The sequence below is a fragment of the Juglans regia genome, chromosome 8, assembly GCF_001411555.2.
Source record: "Juglans regia cultivar Chandler chromosome 8, Walnut 2.0, whole genome shotgun sequence".
Taxonomy (NCBI): domain Eukaryota; kingdom Viridiplantae; phylum Streptophyta; class Magnoliopsida; order Fagales; family Juglandaceae; genus Juglans; species Juglans regia.
The window spans coordinates 23655978-23670574 of NC_049908.1; the positions used below are offsets into that span (position 1 = coordinate 23655978).

The following is a 14597-nucleotide window of genomic DNA, read 5'->3' on the forward strand; positions in this document are numbered from 1 at the left end:
TAATGTGCAAGATGAATTACAATTTACAGGCTTGAAACCAGCTACATGAAAAGAAGAAAACCATATCACCATCTCATCAGTCAGCACTTGCTGTACATAGCAATTGTCCTCCCCCCCTCCCATGGAAAACCGGCACACTGGACAAGTTTTCCGGCACAACCTGTCGACACAGACCTTGTGAAACTCATGCAGACAAGGAAGAGTACGTCTGTCCTGTTCCATCTTCAATCTTGACAAACACACAACACTGCTGATCAACTTCCAGAAGCTCACCTAAGCTCGACCCTTGTGGATAAATAGATTTGTCTTCCTCGACCTTTTCCAAATCCTCCAATTTGGTCACCTTTTAAGAAGAAGATGGAAGTTCCTCCAATTTGGTCTGCTCTCTTAGACCAAGAAGATTGCTGAAACCCATTTGGTTTCATTGGGTTTTAGCATTTCTGCAAGATCTTTAATAAGAGGAAGGTATAGTTGAAGAGCAGAGAGTCTGATGATAGTTACCGGTCCTTTCTGTTGCTCAATTGTTTTGCGTGGTTTAGAAGCGTTTGTTAATTAGATTGGCTGAGACGATTGCTTCAAGTGACCAGTATACAGCAGTTGCACCTAAACCGAATGTTACTCTTGACCTTTTTTTTCTATCTAAATGGAAGATTATGGATTAGGTACTTTATATGTTTGGAAAGGCTTTTGCAAACATGTTTGGAGCTTCTTTGAGATGTATTTCCAAAGCATCTCCCACAAACTAGAAAAAGAAAAAAAAAAACAAAATCAATTTATTTGCCAAATCATTTTCTTAGAAAAATGCACAAAAGAGGGGAAAGCTTTCCCCTCTTATAATAGCCCAATCGGGACCGTGTGACCCTAGTTGAGATGGAGAGACCTTTCTCTTATTGTGTCCGCCTATGGTGCGGGCCGCCAGAGCCTACGCCCGACCACCGTGGTGGAGAGGAAGACCTCCCATTGCACGTGGTGGTGAGAGGAGTTTACTCTACTGATCATGTCCCACTAGGCAAAGATCCCTGGCCTCCACCTCCCAATTTTTTATTTTCAATATATAGTATCACAAAATGTAGCATTGCTCATAAACTCTTGAGATAGGAGGTTGCGCAGATTTTTTCATACATAAAACGCATCTCAGGCCGCTTGGACACCTTATTCTTTGATTTAAGACCAACAAGGTTGAGTCTCAAAGTTTTTTTATGTTTTGTTGTGACAGGAGTTCAACCCAAGAGAGGCAACAAAGAGATTTCAAACAATGGTTTAAAAAAAGTTTATGATTCCATGGAGAGTAGCATGCAGTTCCACTTCCACCTCTTTGTCAGTCCATAGAACCACATCAAATGATCCTGAACGAACCCTTAGCACCACCATATCAACCCCTCGCAATGGATGAACAACAATGAGAGCTTGAATCTGCAGCCTAACTTGTTTACACTTTTCAGCCTATTTACTTTATTTGGTTGAAGAAAACAATTAACAAATAAATGAGTTCATAAAATTATAAATATTTCTATTGTTATAAATATCATAGAAGAGTTCTATGCATCAGCTATTATTCACTCCCACACTCCGCACTTATAATTTTTTTTTATAAGATATGAAGATGTTTTTCATAAAGTGTGAGATGTGAGATAGTACATAGTGGCTGACGAGAAGAATTTTTCAATATCATATAAACTAATGATATTTATTTTTTCCATAAATAAGAATATGTCAAAAAGTGGACATTTGAAGTCATATAGATTAATTAAATTCTTACTGAAAATATTTGGATTGATATCGTATTTCATTAAATTTAGTCAATTATACATGAGTAAATATTTGCATATGTTTATATATATGTTTTTTTTAAAACTAAAATACAATATTTAAAAAGAGTAATGCTAATAAAAAAGTGACATCTTGACGAATCGAACTGAGCTCATTTACTTAAAATTTTTATCTCATTTCATATCATCATTACATATTTTTTAAATTTTTATATAAAATATAATAAATAATTTAACTTTTTCAAATCTCAATATATCCTTTTTAAATTTTTAAATAATAATAATATTAAAATATTTAATATCTGAAACAAAATATAAAATTCTGATCACTCTCCTAACCTGACCGCCTCCATAACTATTTGACATTTTGACTATTTCCGTTGTAATCTGAAGCCTATGGTCGAGGGAGCGATCGAGAGCGGAATGTGGGTTAATGGCGAGAGCCCAGTCTTGCAGCTCAGCAGTGAATCAAAACCATAGCCTCAATGAATGGCAAGATTTTCCATGCGGGAACTTGCTCGACTCAGAAGCTCCGTTCTCTTTCAACCCACCTCCAAAACCAACCTCTCTCGGCCCAGATTTTGCTCTTCCTCTGTTCCCCTTGAAAAGACTGCTACTTCACTTTATCAGCGAAGGTGTATACTCGAAACATGTCAAAATATGAGGCAGTTGTTGCAAATCCAAGCTCATTTTATCACTTCGGGTCTCTTCCACAACCCCTTCTGGGCAGGCAGAATTCTGCAGTGCTCTTCGGATTTCGGGGATTTAGATTACACTATTTTAATTTTCCGATATATAAATTGGCCAGATAGGTTATGTATTAATACTGTCATCAAGGCTTACTCTAATAGTTGTGTTCCGTTCCAGGCTATGGTGTTCTATTTTGAATGGTTGAGAAATGGGTTTTTGCCTAATAGCTATACTTTTGTACCACTTGTTGGGTCTATTGCGAAGATGGGTTGTTTTAAATCCGGGAAGAAGTGTCATGGGCAGGCCGTTAAGAATGGAGTTGATAGTGTGTTGCCAGTTCAGAACGCTTTGATTCATATGTACGGTAGTTGTGGGGCCGTTGACCTTGCTAGTAATGTGTTCGCTGAAATGTCAAACAGGGATTTGGTGTCGTGGAATTCAGTCATCGATGTTTACTCTAGACTTGGTGATTTGGGCATTGCTCATCGGTTATTTGATATAATGCCTGAACGAAATGTGGTTTCTTGGAATATTATGATCAATGGGTATTTGAAAGGTGGGAACCCTGGGTGTGGATTGAAGTTGTTCAGGGAAATGGTTAAGTTTGGATTGAGAGGCAGTGATACAACTATGGTTAGCGTGCTCACTGCTTGTGGCCGGTCAGCTCGAGTAAGAGAGGGAAGATCAGTTCATGGGTGTCACATTAGGATATTCTTGATATCAAGTATTGTTATTGATACAGCTTTGATAGATATGTATAGCAGGTGCCAGAGGGTGGACATGGCATGTAGAGTCTTTGAAAGAATGGCAAATAAGAATTTGGTTTCCTGGAATGCAATGGTCATGGGCCATTGCCTTCATGGAAATCCAGAAGATGGGCTTCTCCTATTTGGTGAAATGTTGGGTAGACCAAGGTCAAAACATAAAGAAACCAACCTTTATAAGAGTTCAAGGTGTGACGAAGGACAAGAAGGAATAATCCCAGATGAAATAACCTTCATTGGGGTTCTTTGCGCCTGTGCTCGCTCTGGGCTTTTAGCAGAGGGCAGAGCTTATTTCGGCCAAATGATAGACATATTCAATATAAAGCCCAATTTTGCACATAATTGGTGTATGGCCAATCTCTATGCCAGCGTGGGGCTTGTCCAAGAGGCTGAGGAAATCTTAAGGAATATGCCAGAAGATGATAAGTCATCAGAATCCCTGTTTTGGGCTAATTTGTTTGGTTCCTGTCGTTTCCTAGGAGATGTATCTTTAGGAGAAAAAATTGCAAAATCTCTAATCGAAATGGAACCGCATAAGCCCTTATCTTATCAACTATTGTTGAATGTCTATGCCGTGGCAGGTCGATGGGAGGATGTTGCTCGGGTAAAAGACATGATGAAGGATCGAAAGGTTGGAAGGATGCCCGGATGTAATCTTAAAGACTTGAAAGAAATAGTTCACGAGTTGAAAGTGAGAGATTACTGGCGAGAAGGGATGGATGAGGTGAGCATGATGATGGGTGCATTGGCTAAAAAGTCAAGCTTATCGAGTCCCAATTCAAAACAGCCACATCTAAATGACACAAACTTCAATTTAGCATCAGAAGCAAGTGAAGACTGCAGAAAATGATTTCTCACTGGTACAGTTTGTTCACACATCATATAAGAGGTGGTTCTAAATATAGTGGATTGACAGAACAGGATGCTGGCATACTCTTTCCAAAATGGGAAGGATAATGCTTGCCCGATGAGGGTGATTTGATGACAATTAATTGAATGTGTATTTTATGGCATCAGCCAAGAATGCATGTATTGTTTTAGGGGTTAGATGCTGGATAATGCTACGCTTGAAGGATCCAGAATGTCAATCTGATGATAGTTGATTTTGCTCTACGGATCAGTACTTGTAGAGGATGTTTCCAACAGCCCCTGCAGCTCACGAGTTGTGATAGTTTATTTTGCACCAAGTGTAGTAATTAACATCTTGCATCAATTATCTTCAATCTTGCTGCCGCTGTGTTGTAGTCTGCAGGCATGATTAACAGTTTTGCCTTTTATGAGCTTCAACATTTGATGAAATAATATAATTTGTTGATTCCTTTTTCATGTTCATCTGCAAGCAATGTTCTTAATTCTTTTAATCGTGTCAAATAAGCTGCAACACTGGTTAGTACAAATTGATGCTTTCTACATGCCATATCAACCTCAATGTTGAATGTTCACAGTACAGTATTGGCTTTTGTGAGCTGATAGCAATGGTCTTGTCGCTAAACACCATTGCTATTCTTTAAACTCTGGATATTCACTTGCATAAGATACTGGGGAACAAGCAGGAACCTCAGAATGGGGTCACCCGCTGATTCACTTTTTATTTTCAGTTTTCTTTTTATTGAGAGTCGGATGTTCTTTTGATGAGTTTTCTTTCTGGGGAACAATTGTAGTCTTTTTTTTCACAAGTGCAGTCTCATTCCCATGGTTTCTTTGCTTTGAGACTGTATTCATAATAACCAAAAGTAAAGGCCGCTCTAGCAAGATGCCAAGAATGCCATCTGTGCAGTTTGAGGTTCAGTCCATAAAGTGAACTAAAATGTACTTGTATAGAAACTAGCAAGCTTTGCTATTGCAGCAGGAGTACACTAAGGTAAACAATTTCCATCTCATCCAATCTCATCTCATCACGTCTCATTTCCTTTTCAAATATCATTCAAACACAAATACTTTCAAACAAATCATTACATCTTTTTCAAACTAATTATTACAACTTTTCTTAACTTTTAAAAAAAAAAAAATCATCATTTTCAAATCACAAAATAAAAATTATATTATAACAATATTAATATTTTTTATTCAACATTTTCTCTATTTTCCCAAAATCCAATAAAAATTTAACTCAAATCTCTCTCACTACTGTTCACAAACTATCTTACTATTATTCATAAAAATTTCATCTCATCTCATTCCCTAAACATCTAGTCTTGACTAGATTGGAGCAACCGAAAAAACCTTACACTCCAATCTTTGCGAGTAAAAGCATATCTGAGCTCCCTTTTGTACAGAGACTGCCAATAGTAGAGGGGAAGCCATGGGTTTTGCAAGATCTGGATCTCAAAAGGTTGAATTTGAATATGAATAGTTCCGATCTTCAAGATCACAGAAATTAGAAAAATGAGAGAAATCTCTTCTAGCTAGGTGAGGATTGCTTTCGAATTATTTATTGTCTTCAATCCCCTTTTAACATGAATTATTGATTGCCTGAAAGAACTAAGAGTTATGAATGGAACCTTCATTTTACTGAAAACTAACAATAAATAGATCTCATATCACGAGTAATGATACACCTCCAACTATTTTACAATTCATTTTCAAACAACTAATAAAATCATGAAACTCCATTAAAAATAAATTATAATATTACAAAACTATCCTCCATTTGATATAAATTTGTAAAATAGTCGTAAGATTATTATTTTCTCTAGCGTACTGTACAACGATACAGCATGTGCTAGCAGATACGGTTCATCATTTTCTTCAATGATTAATGCCACAATGTGGTAGTAATAATGCTCTGAAATTATTTTTCCACAATCAAACTCGTGGTTCCATAAGATCCTTAGTTTTCTTTTTTGCATGTTACGGTTTATTTACTTGAATTGCATGAAGAAGGAATTGGAGACCATTAATGATTTGCCACCATGAGAGCCACGACACTCGGTGACATCTTACACGTCTATCCACGTGTAAAAATGAAACGAGGCGTTTCGTTGAATTCGGCTAGATTAAAACACAGCAAGCTTCGTCTACTCACAGAGACTGATTTCATCTTCTTCTTCTCATCTTTATTTTCTTTTGATTTTTTGTTTTGTTTTGTTTTGTTTTTTTTTTTTTTGTTTTTGGCATCTTCTTCTTATCTTCAAACACAACACTCCCTTTCGTATACCAACGAAATAGATTCAATTTCAGGAGCAAACTTCTCCACAGACGACTAGTGTAAAAGTATGAACCCACATAGTATGCCTAACATATGAACCCATATATGTTACCATGTTAAATGGTTCATATGTTACTATGTGGGTTACTACGTGGGTTCATAGTAACATATATGAACCCACATAGTAACATAGTAACCCACATGTCTTTTTAATATTTAAAAACAAAATTTACACTAGCGGTTAAAGTGAGCGATCCATTTAAAATAGTTACATATATATATAACTAAGAAATCAATGAATTATCTGCTCTTGTTAGTTTTGCCTACTTTTGTTAATTGGAGGTTCCCCTTTTCTCTTTATACGTGGGAGAAAAAAGTAAAAGATTTTTCTTTTCCTTGTTTGCCGTCGAGGATGGTGGTTAGTTAGTTTTATCAACTCCGTCGATGTTGGCTAAGATGGGAAGCACAAGGGAGCTTGTCATTGAATCAAAGCTTTTCTTCGTTGTGAAAGAAGGAGGTCTGGTATGCATCACTGAGAGAGGTAAGAGGTTTAAGCAGGAGTTATTGTTGGGTTGAGTACTACGCAGTGGCTTGAGAGAGCTTTGGAGGAGAGTGAAATAGGTGTAAGAATGGATTATTACTCGTCAGTAAGGGAGGGTTATTGGAGCTTCATTGCGCAAAGATGCTTGAATAACCATGGCAGTTTCTTGGAGGTTGCGGTGTATGTTGAAGGGGGCCACCGTAGCTTTATTATTATTCCTGAAGGAGAGGGGGGAAGATGATGGAGAAGAATGAGGGAGGTGCTGAGGGAGGTCACCAAGGTGGTTAGAAATAGAGCTAGGGCTGGTGGTGATGTTTAGAGGAGGCAGTGGGGGGAGGTGGCACATTCGAAATCTTATAAAGAAGCGTTATCTCCGGTGGTGACCTTCGTTGAGCCAAGAAATGGGGCCAGTGGGGGAGGATATGATGGTGAAGAGTCTTCAGTGCCTCAGGGCTTCTTTTAGGAAAGAGAGTGTGAAAGAGACGTGCGGGAGGTACTCTGCATGGTGAGGGAGGTGCAGTTGCAGTTGGGGAATTTGTAGAAGGAAGTGGCCAAGTTGTTGAGTATTGTCGGGGATGACATGGAGATGGGCGAAACAGGACGTTTAAGGGGAGGAAAGGTGGAGGGGCTTTCAAGGGCCGACAAGGGTCTCGTATACTCATTTGGGCCATTATGGGCCAAGTCTAAGCCAGGCCCGTGACCCTCACGGACAAGGATGGAGGGCTGTTAGACCGAGGCCCAATCCTAAGGCCCGAAACACGTGGAGGCCTAGGGCAGTTTTCACGGGTGGAGGAAGGAAGCATTCTCCGCGGGAGTTGATGCCGCACCGCCACCAGAGGGCGGTGGACTTGCCGGAATCCTCGTCGCAACACCCTTAGAAGCCGTCGATGAAGGTGGTGGAGCAACTGGAGGATGGGATGAATATGCAGGTGACGAGATAGAACGCGATAGTTCTAGAAGGGCCCTTCCACCACCAAGTGCACTTCCTCCTCCGGGGAGTGCACAGAAATTGCCGACGGTGTGTGGGGGAGGTGTTGAGGGTCCGACGAACATCCTTGTGCTATTTAATGGTGTCGTTTTAATGGGAGATAGTGATACAGGGGACTCGGCCAGTGAAGATTTATTCCTTTCTGATGAGGAGAACTCTCAGAGGCTTATTCAGGTGTCAAACAACTCTATTGGGAAAGTGGATTTGGTATTAGGAGAAGAGCATATGGAGGTACAATCGGAATTTCGAATGCAAAATCCTATCTCGTTGAAGTGTTTGTTTCCAGATCAGTCGAGTGCATCAGACTAGGTGTTTAACATAGTAAAAGATATTCAGGAAATGGTAGATTTGAAGTGTGAAGGGTACAAGGAGCAATTCATTGCATTACTCATGGCTATCGAAGCGGGTCATCAACAACAAAAGAAAGTTGGATCCAAGAAACAACGTGAACTCATGAGGCTGACTTGATCAATGAACTTTGAAGGTAGCTCTAGCAGGGAGAGGACTAAAGGAAAGGGGTTGGCCTTCCAAAATGAAACCAAAAATTGTTTCATGGAATGTCCGGGGTCTAAATGAGCTGAGTAAGCATCTTCAAGTAAGAAACTTGTTGCGAGGGTGGAAGGCGGACATTGTTTGCTTATAGGAGACGAAGTTGAAAGTTATTACCACAACAATGTAAGAAGTTTATGGAGCTGCGCACACGTGGAGTGGGTACATTTGGCAGCTAATGGGGCCTCAGGAGGTGTTTTGGTGATGTGGGATTAAATGGTGGTGGAGAAAAAGGAGGAGTTTATTGGGTTATTTTTGGTTGCATGCTCGTTTAAGAGCGTTTCAGATGGCTTTTTGTGGGCATTGGCAAGGGTTTATGGTCCTAATTCAGACATTGATCTTAGATTATTGTGGGATGAACTAGCCGATGTATACAATTGGTGGGATCTTCCATGGTGTATTGATGGAGATTTCAATGTTATAAAATTTCCCAGTGAGAGCTTCGGTAATAGAAGATTGCGCCCAGCTATGACTGATTTGTCGAAATGTATTTTTGAGTTGAATTTAGTGGATCTACCAATGGCGGGGGGTTTATGCACGTGGGCCAATAATCAGACATGGTCTTGACTAGATAGATTATTAATTTCTCCTGAGTGGGAAAGTCACTTCCCAGAGGTTTGGCAAAAGAGATTGCCTCGGATATGTTCGGATCATTGGCTTGTAATGTTGGATTCTGGTGGGATTCAAAGAAGACGTCGGTATTTTAAGTTTGAAAACATGTGGCTGAAAACAGAAGGTTTTGTTGATAGGGTCAAACAGTGGTGGTCATCTTATCAGTTTCAGGGCACTCTAAGTTTTACGTTGGCGGGTAAATTGAAAGCTCTAAAACAATACCTAAAATTGTGGAATAGCCAGTCTTTTGGGGACATTGGAGAACACAAGAAAACCAAGACAAGGGAGATCGCAGAAATGGAAAGGCTACAAGAGTCCAGGACCTTAACACAAGAGGAATTAGCTAAAAAGCTAGTGCTGGTTGCAAACTTTGAGAGGATCGTTCTTTTAGAAGAGATATCGTGGCGGCAAAAGTCGAAATCATTATGGTTGAAGGAAGGACATAGATGTACTAAGTTTTTTCACAGGGTAGCCAATTCTTATAGGAGATCTAATAATATTAAGATGCTTAAAATAGATGGGGTAGATTATAAGAATGAGCAGAGAATTAATGATCATGTAGTTGGCTTTTTTGAACAATTACTTACCGAGCAGGAGGGTTGGCGACCAAAGCTTGATGGGGTAGCTTTTGACTCTATTGGTCCTATGGATGGTATTCGATTGGAGAGGCCGTTTGATGAGGTTGAGGTTTTCAAAGTGGTGAGGAAAATGGCCAAAGACAAGGCTCCAGGTCTTGATGGGTTTTCTATGGGTTTTTTTCAAACATGCTGCGAGGTATTAAAGGATGATCTCATGAAGGTGTTCCAGGAGTTTCATTCGGCTGGACAATTTGAGAAAAGCCTAAACGCCATTTTTCTTGCTTTAATTCCGAAGAGGGTTGGGGCTGAGGAGATCAGGGAGTTCCGACCCATTAGCCTAGTAAATTAGGTTTACAAGATTCTCTCTAAGATACTTGCGAATCGCCTTAGTGATGTAGTAAGAAAGATAATCTCAAAGTCTCAAAATGCTTTTGTAAAGGATAGACAGATCTTAGATGCGGTCCTTATCGCAAATGAATGTCTAGACAGTAGACTAAAAGCTGGCAATATTGGGATTATATGCAAGCTAGACATGGAGAAAGAGTATGACCATGTTAATTGGGACTTTCTACTTGACCTCCTAAGGAGGTGTGGTTTTGGGGAAAGATTGAGATCTTGGATCCGTTGGTGTATTTCTACCACAAAATTTATAGTTCAGATAAATGGAAGTCCAACAGGTTTCTTTAACAACACACAAGGCCTTAGACAAGGAGATCCTTTGTCACCATTACTGTTTGTTATTGTAATGGAGGCTTTGAGCAAAATGACATCAGCCCTGGTTGCAAATGGGCGTGTGACTGGTTATTCGATAAGATCCCCAAGTGGGAGACTTATTAATATTTCGTATTTATTGTTCCTAGATGACACTCTTATCTTCTGTGAGGTAGATAATAATCAGATTCAAGTATTAAAGGCCCTCATTCTTTGTTTTGAAGCAGTTTCAGGGTTGAGAGTGAACCTGGATAAATCAGATATATTGCCTATTGGAGGTGTGCCGCGTCTAAGACAGTTGGCTAATACTTTGGGATGTAAGATTGCTTTACTCCCTATGACATATATTAGGCTTCCATTGGGGGCCACCTCGAGCGGTTACTTTATGGGATACAATGATTGAGAAAGTAGAGCATCGATTAGCAAGATGGTAAAGATTGTATCTGTCAAAAAGGCAGTAGGATTACCTTGATAAAGAGTACGTTATCTAACTTACCGACATATTTTTTGTCATTGTTCCCTATCCCAGCAAGTGTGGCGGTTCGTATTGAGAAACTTCAACGAGATTTCCTGTGGGAAGGATTGGGTGAAGAGTTTAAATTTCACCTAGTCAAGTGGGAGAAAGTATGTAGACCTATCTCTTCTAGTGGTTTGGGCATTAAAAACTTGAGACTCTTTAATCGGGCACTACTAGGGAAATGGTTGTGAAGATACCATAAAGAACATGAGGCTTTATGGAAAATGGTGATTAAGAGTAAATATGAAAAATTATGGGGGAGATGGTGTACCAATGAAGTGAGTGGGGCATATGGTGTGGGTTTGTGAAAACATATAAGAAAAGGATGGGGGGTCTTTTCCAGGCACACAAGATTTTGTCTTGGAAATGGGACTAGGATCAAATTCTGGCACAATATTTGGAGTGGTAATGGTGCTCTAAATGATCTATTTCCTGTTCTTTTTAGGGTGGCAAGTGCCAATGATGTCTCCGTGATGGAAGTTATGGTGATAGTGGGGGAACAAATCTAATGGAACATTAATTTTAATCGAGCGGTACATGATTGGGAATTGGACAATTTTGCAGCTCTTTTCAGCCTCTTGTATTCACTCAAATGCAGTAACCATCAAGCTGATTTATTATGGTGGATACCTACGGGAAAAGGTTTATTCTTAGTTCGCTCGTATTATAAATCTTTGTCACAAGAACCTTTAACTTAGTTCCCTTGAAAAATGATTTGGAGACACAAGGCACCTCTCAAAGCAGCATTTTTTGTGTGAACCGCTTCTTTGGATAAGATCCTCACAACGGATCATTTGAGAAGACGAGGGGTGATCATCGCAGATTGGTGCTGCATGTGCAGGAACGAGGGTGAATCAGTGGACCATCTTCTATTACATTGTGATATAGCTCGAGGGATTTGGAATGAAGAAGACTAGGCTTGGGTTGAGTTATGCCCGAGTCTATAGTGGAGATGTTGCCTAGTTGGACAAATCTAAAGAGGTAACCAACATATCAAGGTTGTATAGAAGATGTTGCATATTTGTGCCATGTATTGTTTATGACAAGAGCGCAATAAACGTCGTTCGAGGACAATGAAAAATCAATTGAGGAACTAAATGCTCTCTTTTTTAGAACTTTTGTACACTTAGGCTGTTCCTGTTAATATTAATGGTCAAAATTTCCATGATTTCCCTTTTTCTAATGCTCCTACTTAGCTAGGACATTCTTTGTACCAAACATGACTTTTACCTATTCTTTTATTAATATACTTAAAATACATCATATAACAGGTATACTAAGCTAAGCATTTTCTGAACGGGGTACTAATCCACACCTACCACTCTTTTACAATCAACCAATGCACTTGCGATGAAACTTGATTAAAAATGAATTTCAATATTCCGAAACTACCTTCATTTAATGTATAGTTAAGGTAATCATTTTCCAAACCTAATAATCCACCACCAAAACCCCATCCTGTCTTCCCACAAACAAGGAACCCACAGCACATGACCAAGGGAATCTATTAAAAATAAGGGATGTGAATGGGGGAGAAAGCTGAATCCTGCCATTCAAAGTTCAAATCCTCGACCACCGATCCTCTGTTAATTGCACAATCAGTGAGTGCTGCGCTCAGACAGAACAAAGCTTTCAAATGCACACAGATGTATGCATGTCTATCCAAAGCCGGGTTATCATAATAAATAAGGAATATAAAGTATTGAAATGGCAGAGAAATTGATAGCAGGACCAGCTACTACCAGTGCCCCCCATCAGAATCTGAATATTATTTACAGTTCAAAGAGCTTACGATTTCAATAAAGCAAGAGTTTAAAACAGAGGAAGATAAAGCCAGAACAACTACGCCTATCATATGAACCCACATAGTAACCCTTAAACCAAGCTGTTTGTAAATCACATTTTTGTTTCCAAGTTCCACTCAATATTATCACTCAATACATCATTCAAATGCCCACTGGTTCTCCCGACGAACCTCTTCCTCTTCCTCTGGGGTAAAGTCATTCTTGATGTTAAAGGTCTTGCGGATCTCCTCTGGGGTCTTTCCCTTGATCATGTCCGCCACAGTCTGGCATGTCAGATCCAGGAGGCTTTTGATGTTCAAATAGTTTGCAGCCTGAAAAAGGCAACAGTATTAGAACCACAACTGAACAAGTATTTCTTAGCAAAACTCGGAGACTTCAAAGATAAATAAAAATAACCAGGTCATACACATCACAGAAATATTTTTGTCGTGTTAACAATCATAAAAAATATCACAAGCATAGGGCCTACGTTAAACAATTAACAATGCAACTTGGCAATGATTTTCAAACAAACCAAGATATCTTTCCTTCGCATAAAATAAAGCTATTTTCATTTGAGGAACAGAAACAAAATATACTCCTAAAAAATAAGATTGACTGAGTTAAGCAAGGTAAAAAAAAAAAAAGTTTATGTTAACTGATTGAAAGGATCTTCAAACAAAATAGGTACTTTCTCCTCAAAGAAATTAAGTTGCAGTATCAACTACGAAGCAAACGTAATTAACAAAGCAACTAGAACATTAAACTTTGGACAAAACAACAACAAAGACATATTGTAAAGAAAATAAAACCCTGAAATCAACCACGTCTTGGCAAAGAACAAGAATACTAGAAAAGCCACATTATTTATGCATACAACAATCAGTTTGAAGCATCTAGTCCATTGCATACTCAAGGAGCCTCCATCACCCCGCAGAGTAACATCACGTGTTAACAGTAAATTACCAACAAATCACCCATTAGTAAGATAATTATTTTCTTGTTATTGGCACCGGATGTCCCAGAACCGCGTCTTGACTAATCTCAGGGTGCACAAGCCCTCGGCAATAAGTCTCCCGCAAGTCGGGTTATTCGAGGGAAAAAAAATCTCCAGTCCGATTGCCCAGATTGTTTGCACCCAAGAGGTTTCAAACCTTAGACCACCTTGGCGGGAGCATACCACCGAGATCAAGTCCTTTACCACTTGAGCCAACCCCCAGGGTTCCATTAGTAAGATAATAATTCAACAACCAACGAACAGAACTGTATGTAAGACTTGAAAATAAATAATCAAATCAACTTCAAATGATCAAAACCCTAAGTTTCAAAACCTAGAATCATAAATTAACAAAACAACCATCACGCTAAAAACGTGATTCGAAACCCTAATCCAGAAGCCCTAACCTAAAAGAAATCAATTCAGATCCAAATTTCAGAGTCCCCAGCCACGAGAAACCCATGAAGGGAAAAATCGCCCACACGAACCAAAGCCATGAAAAGAGAGAAGTGATCAGAGGCGACGGAAGAGAACAAACCAGAATGAGATCGAAGAGAGTGGCCTGGTCAACCCTGACGAACTCCATGTCCCAAGCCTTGAGATCATCTTCGGAGGTGCGGTCCTCAGAGTTGGCCGGTTCGACGTGCTTCTTGCAGTACTCGATGACCTTGGCCAAGATCTTGCTCGTCACGTTGGGGAGAGGGATGCCGTTGTCGGCGCAATCGTCCTCGATCATGTGCTTGATGGTCTGAGACTCGAGAGCCACGGCCTCGTCGACCTCGAAGGACTCGCCATCGGAACTCTTCAGGGTGATCTTCTTCGACGACGACATGATATCGAAACGAGGCGTTCGCTATCCTGCAAACAAAGAAAGAAGAAGAAATAAAAAGTGCAGAAAACACTCGACTTTTCGTACGCTTTCCTTTTGCTGCGAATCGAAAAATTAAGA

The 14597-nt window shown here is 39.6% G+C and overlaps 3 protein-coding genes across 3 annotated transcripts; 2 read left to right on the forward strand and 1 right to left on the reverse strand.

Annotated features, from left to right (window-relative positions):
- The first annotated feature begins 2135 nt into the window (after positions 1-2135).
- Positions 2136-4549, forward strand: LOC108990530 (pentatricopeptide repeat-containing protein At3g51320). Its single transcript, XM_018964527.2, has one exon. The coding sequence runs from the start codon at positions 2259-2261 to the stop codon at positions 4071-4073; it is 1815 nt and encodes a 604-aa protein (XP_018820072.1). The 5' UTR covers positions 2136-2258; the 3' UTR covers positions 4074-4549.
- Positions 4550-10171: 5622 nt separating this feature from the next.
- Positions 10172-10753, forward strand: LOC108990533 (uncharacterized mitochondrial protein AtMg01250-like). Its single transcript, XM_018964529.2, has one exon. The coding sequence runs from the start codon at positions 10172-10174 to the stop codon at positions 10751-10753; it is 582 nt and encodes a 193-aa protein (XP_018820074.2).
- Positions 10754-12524: 1771 nt separating this feature from the next.
- Positions 12525-14597, reverse strand: LOC109015676 (SKP1-like protein 1B). Its single transcript, XM_018998143.2, has 2 exons — positions 14187-14597; positions 12525-12983 (listed from the first exon to the last, which is right to left on the reverse strand). Exons 1-2 carry the CDS (start codon positions 14478-14480, stop codon positions 12810-12812), a joined length of 468 nt encoding a protein of 155 aa, XP_018853688.1. The 5' UTR covers positions 14481-14597; the 3' UTR covers positions 12525-12809.

What these genes read in the sequence shown, in the direction of transcription:
- LOC108990530 (XM_018964527.2), top strand. Translation starts at nt 2,259, where the DNA reads ATGGCAAGATTTTCCATGCGGGAACTTGCTCGACTCAGAAGCTCCGTT.
- LOC108990533 (XM_018964529.2), top strand. Translation starts at nt 10,172, where the DNA reads ATGGAGAAAGAGTATGACCATGTTAATTGGGACTTTCTACTTGACCTC.
- LOC109015676 (XM_018998143.2), bottom strand. Translation starts at nt 14,480, where the DNA reads ATGTCGTCGTCGAAGAAGATCACCCTGAAGAGTTCCGATGGCGAGTCC. An exon ending in CTCTCTTCGATCTCATTCTG is followed by an intron (nt 12,984 to 14,186) that starts GTTTGTTCTCTT and finishes TGCCTTTTTCAG; the next exon opens with GCTGCAAACTATTTGAACAT.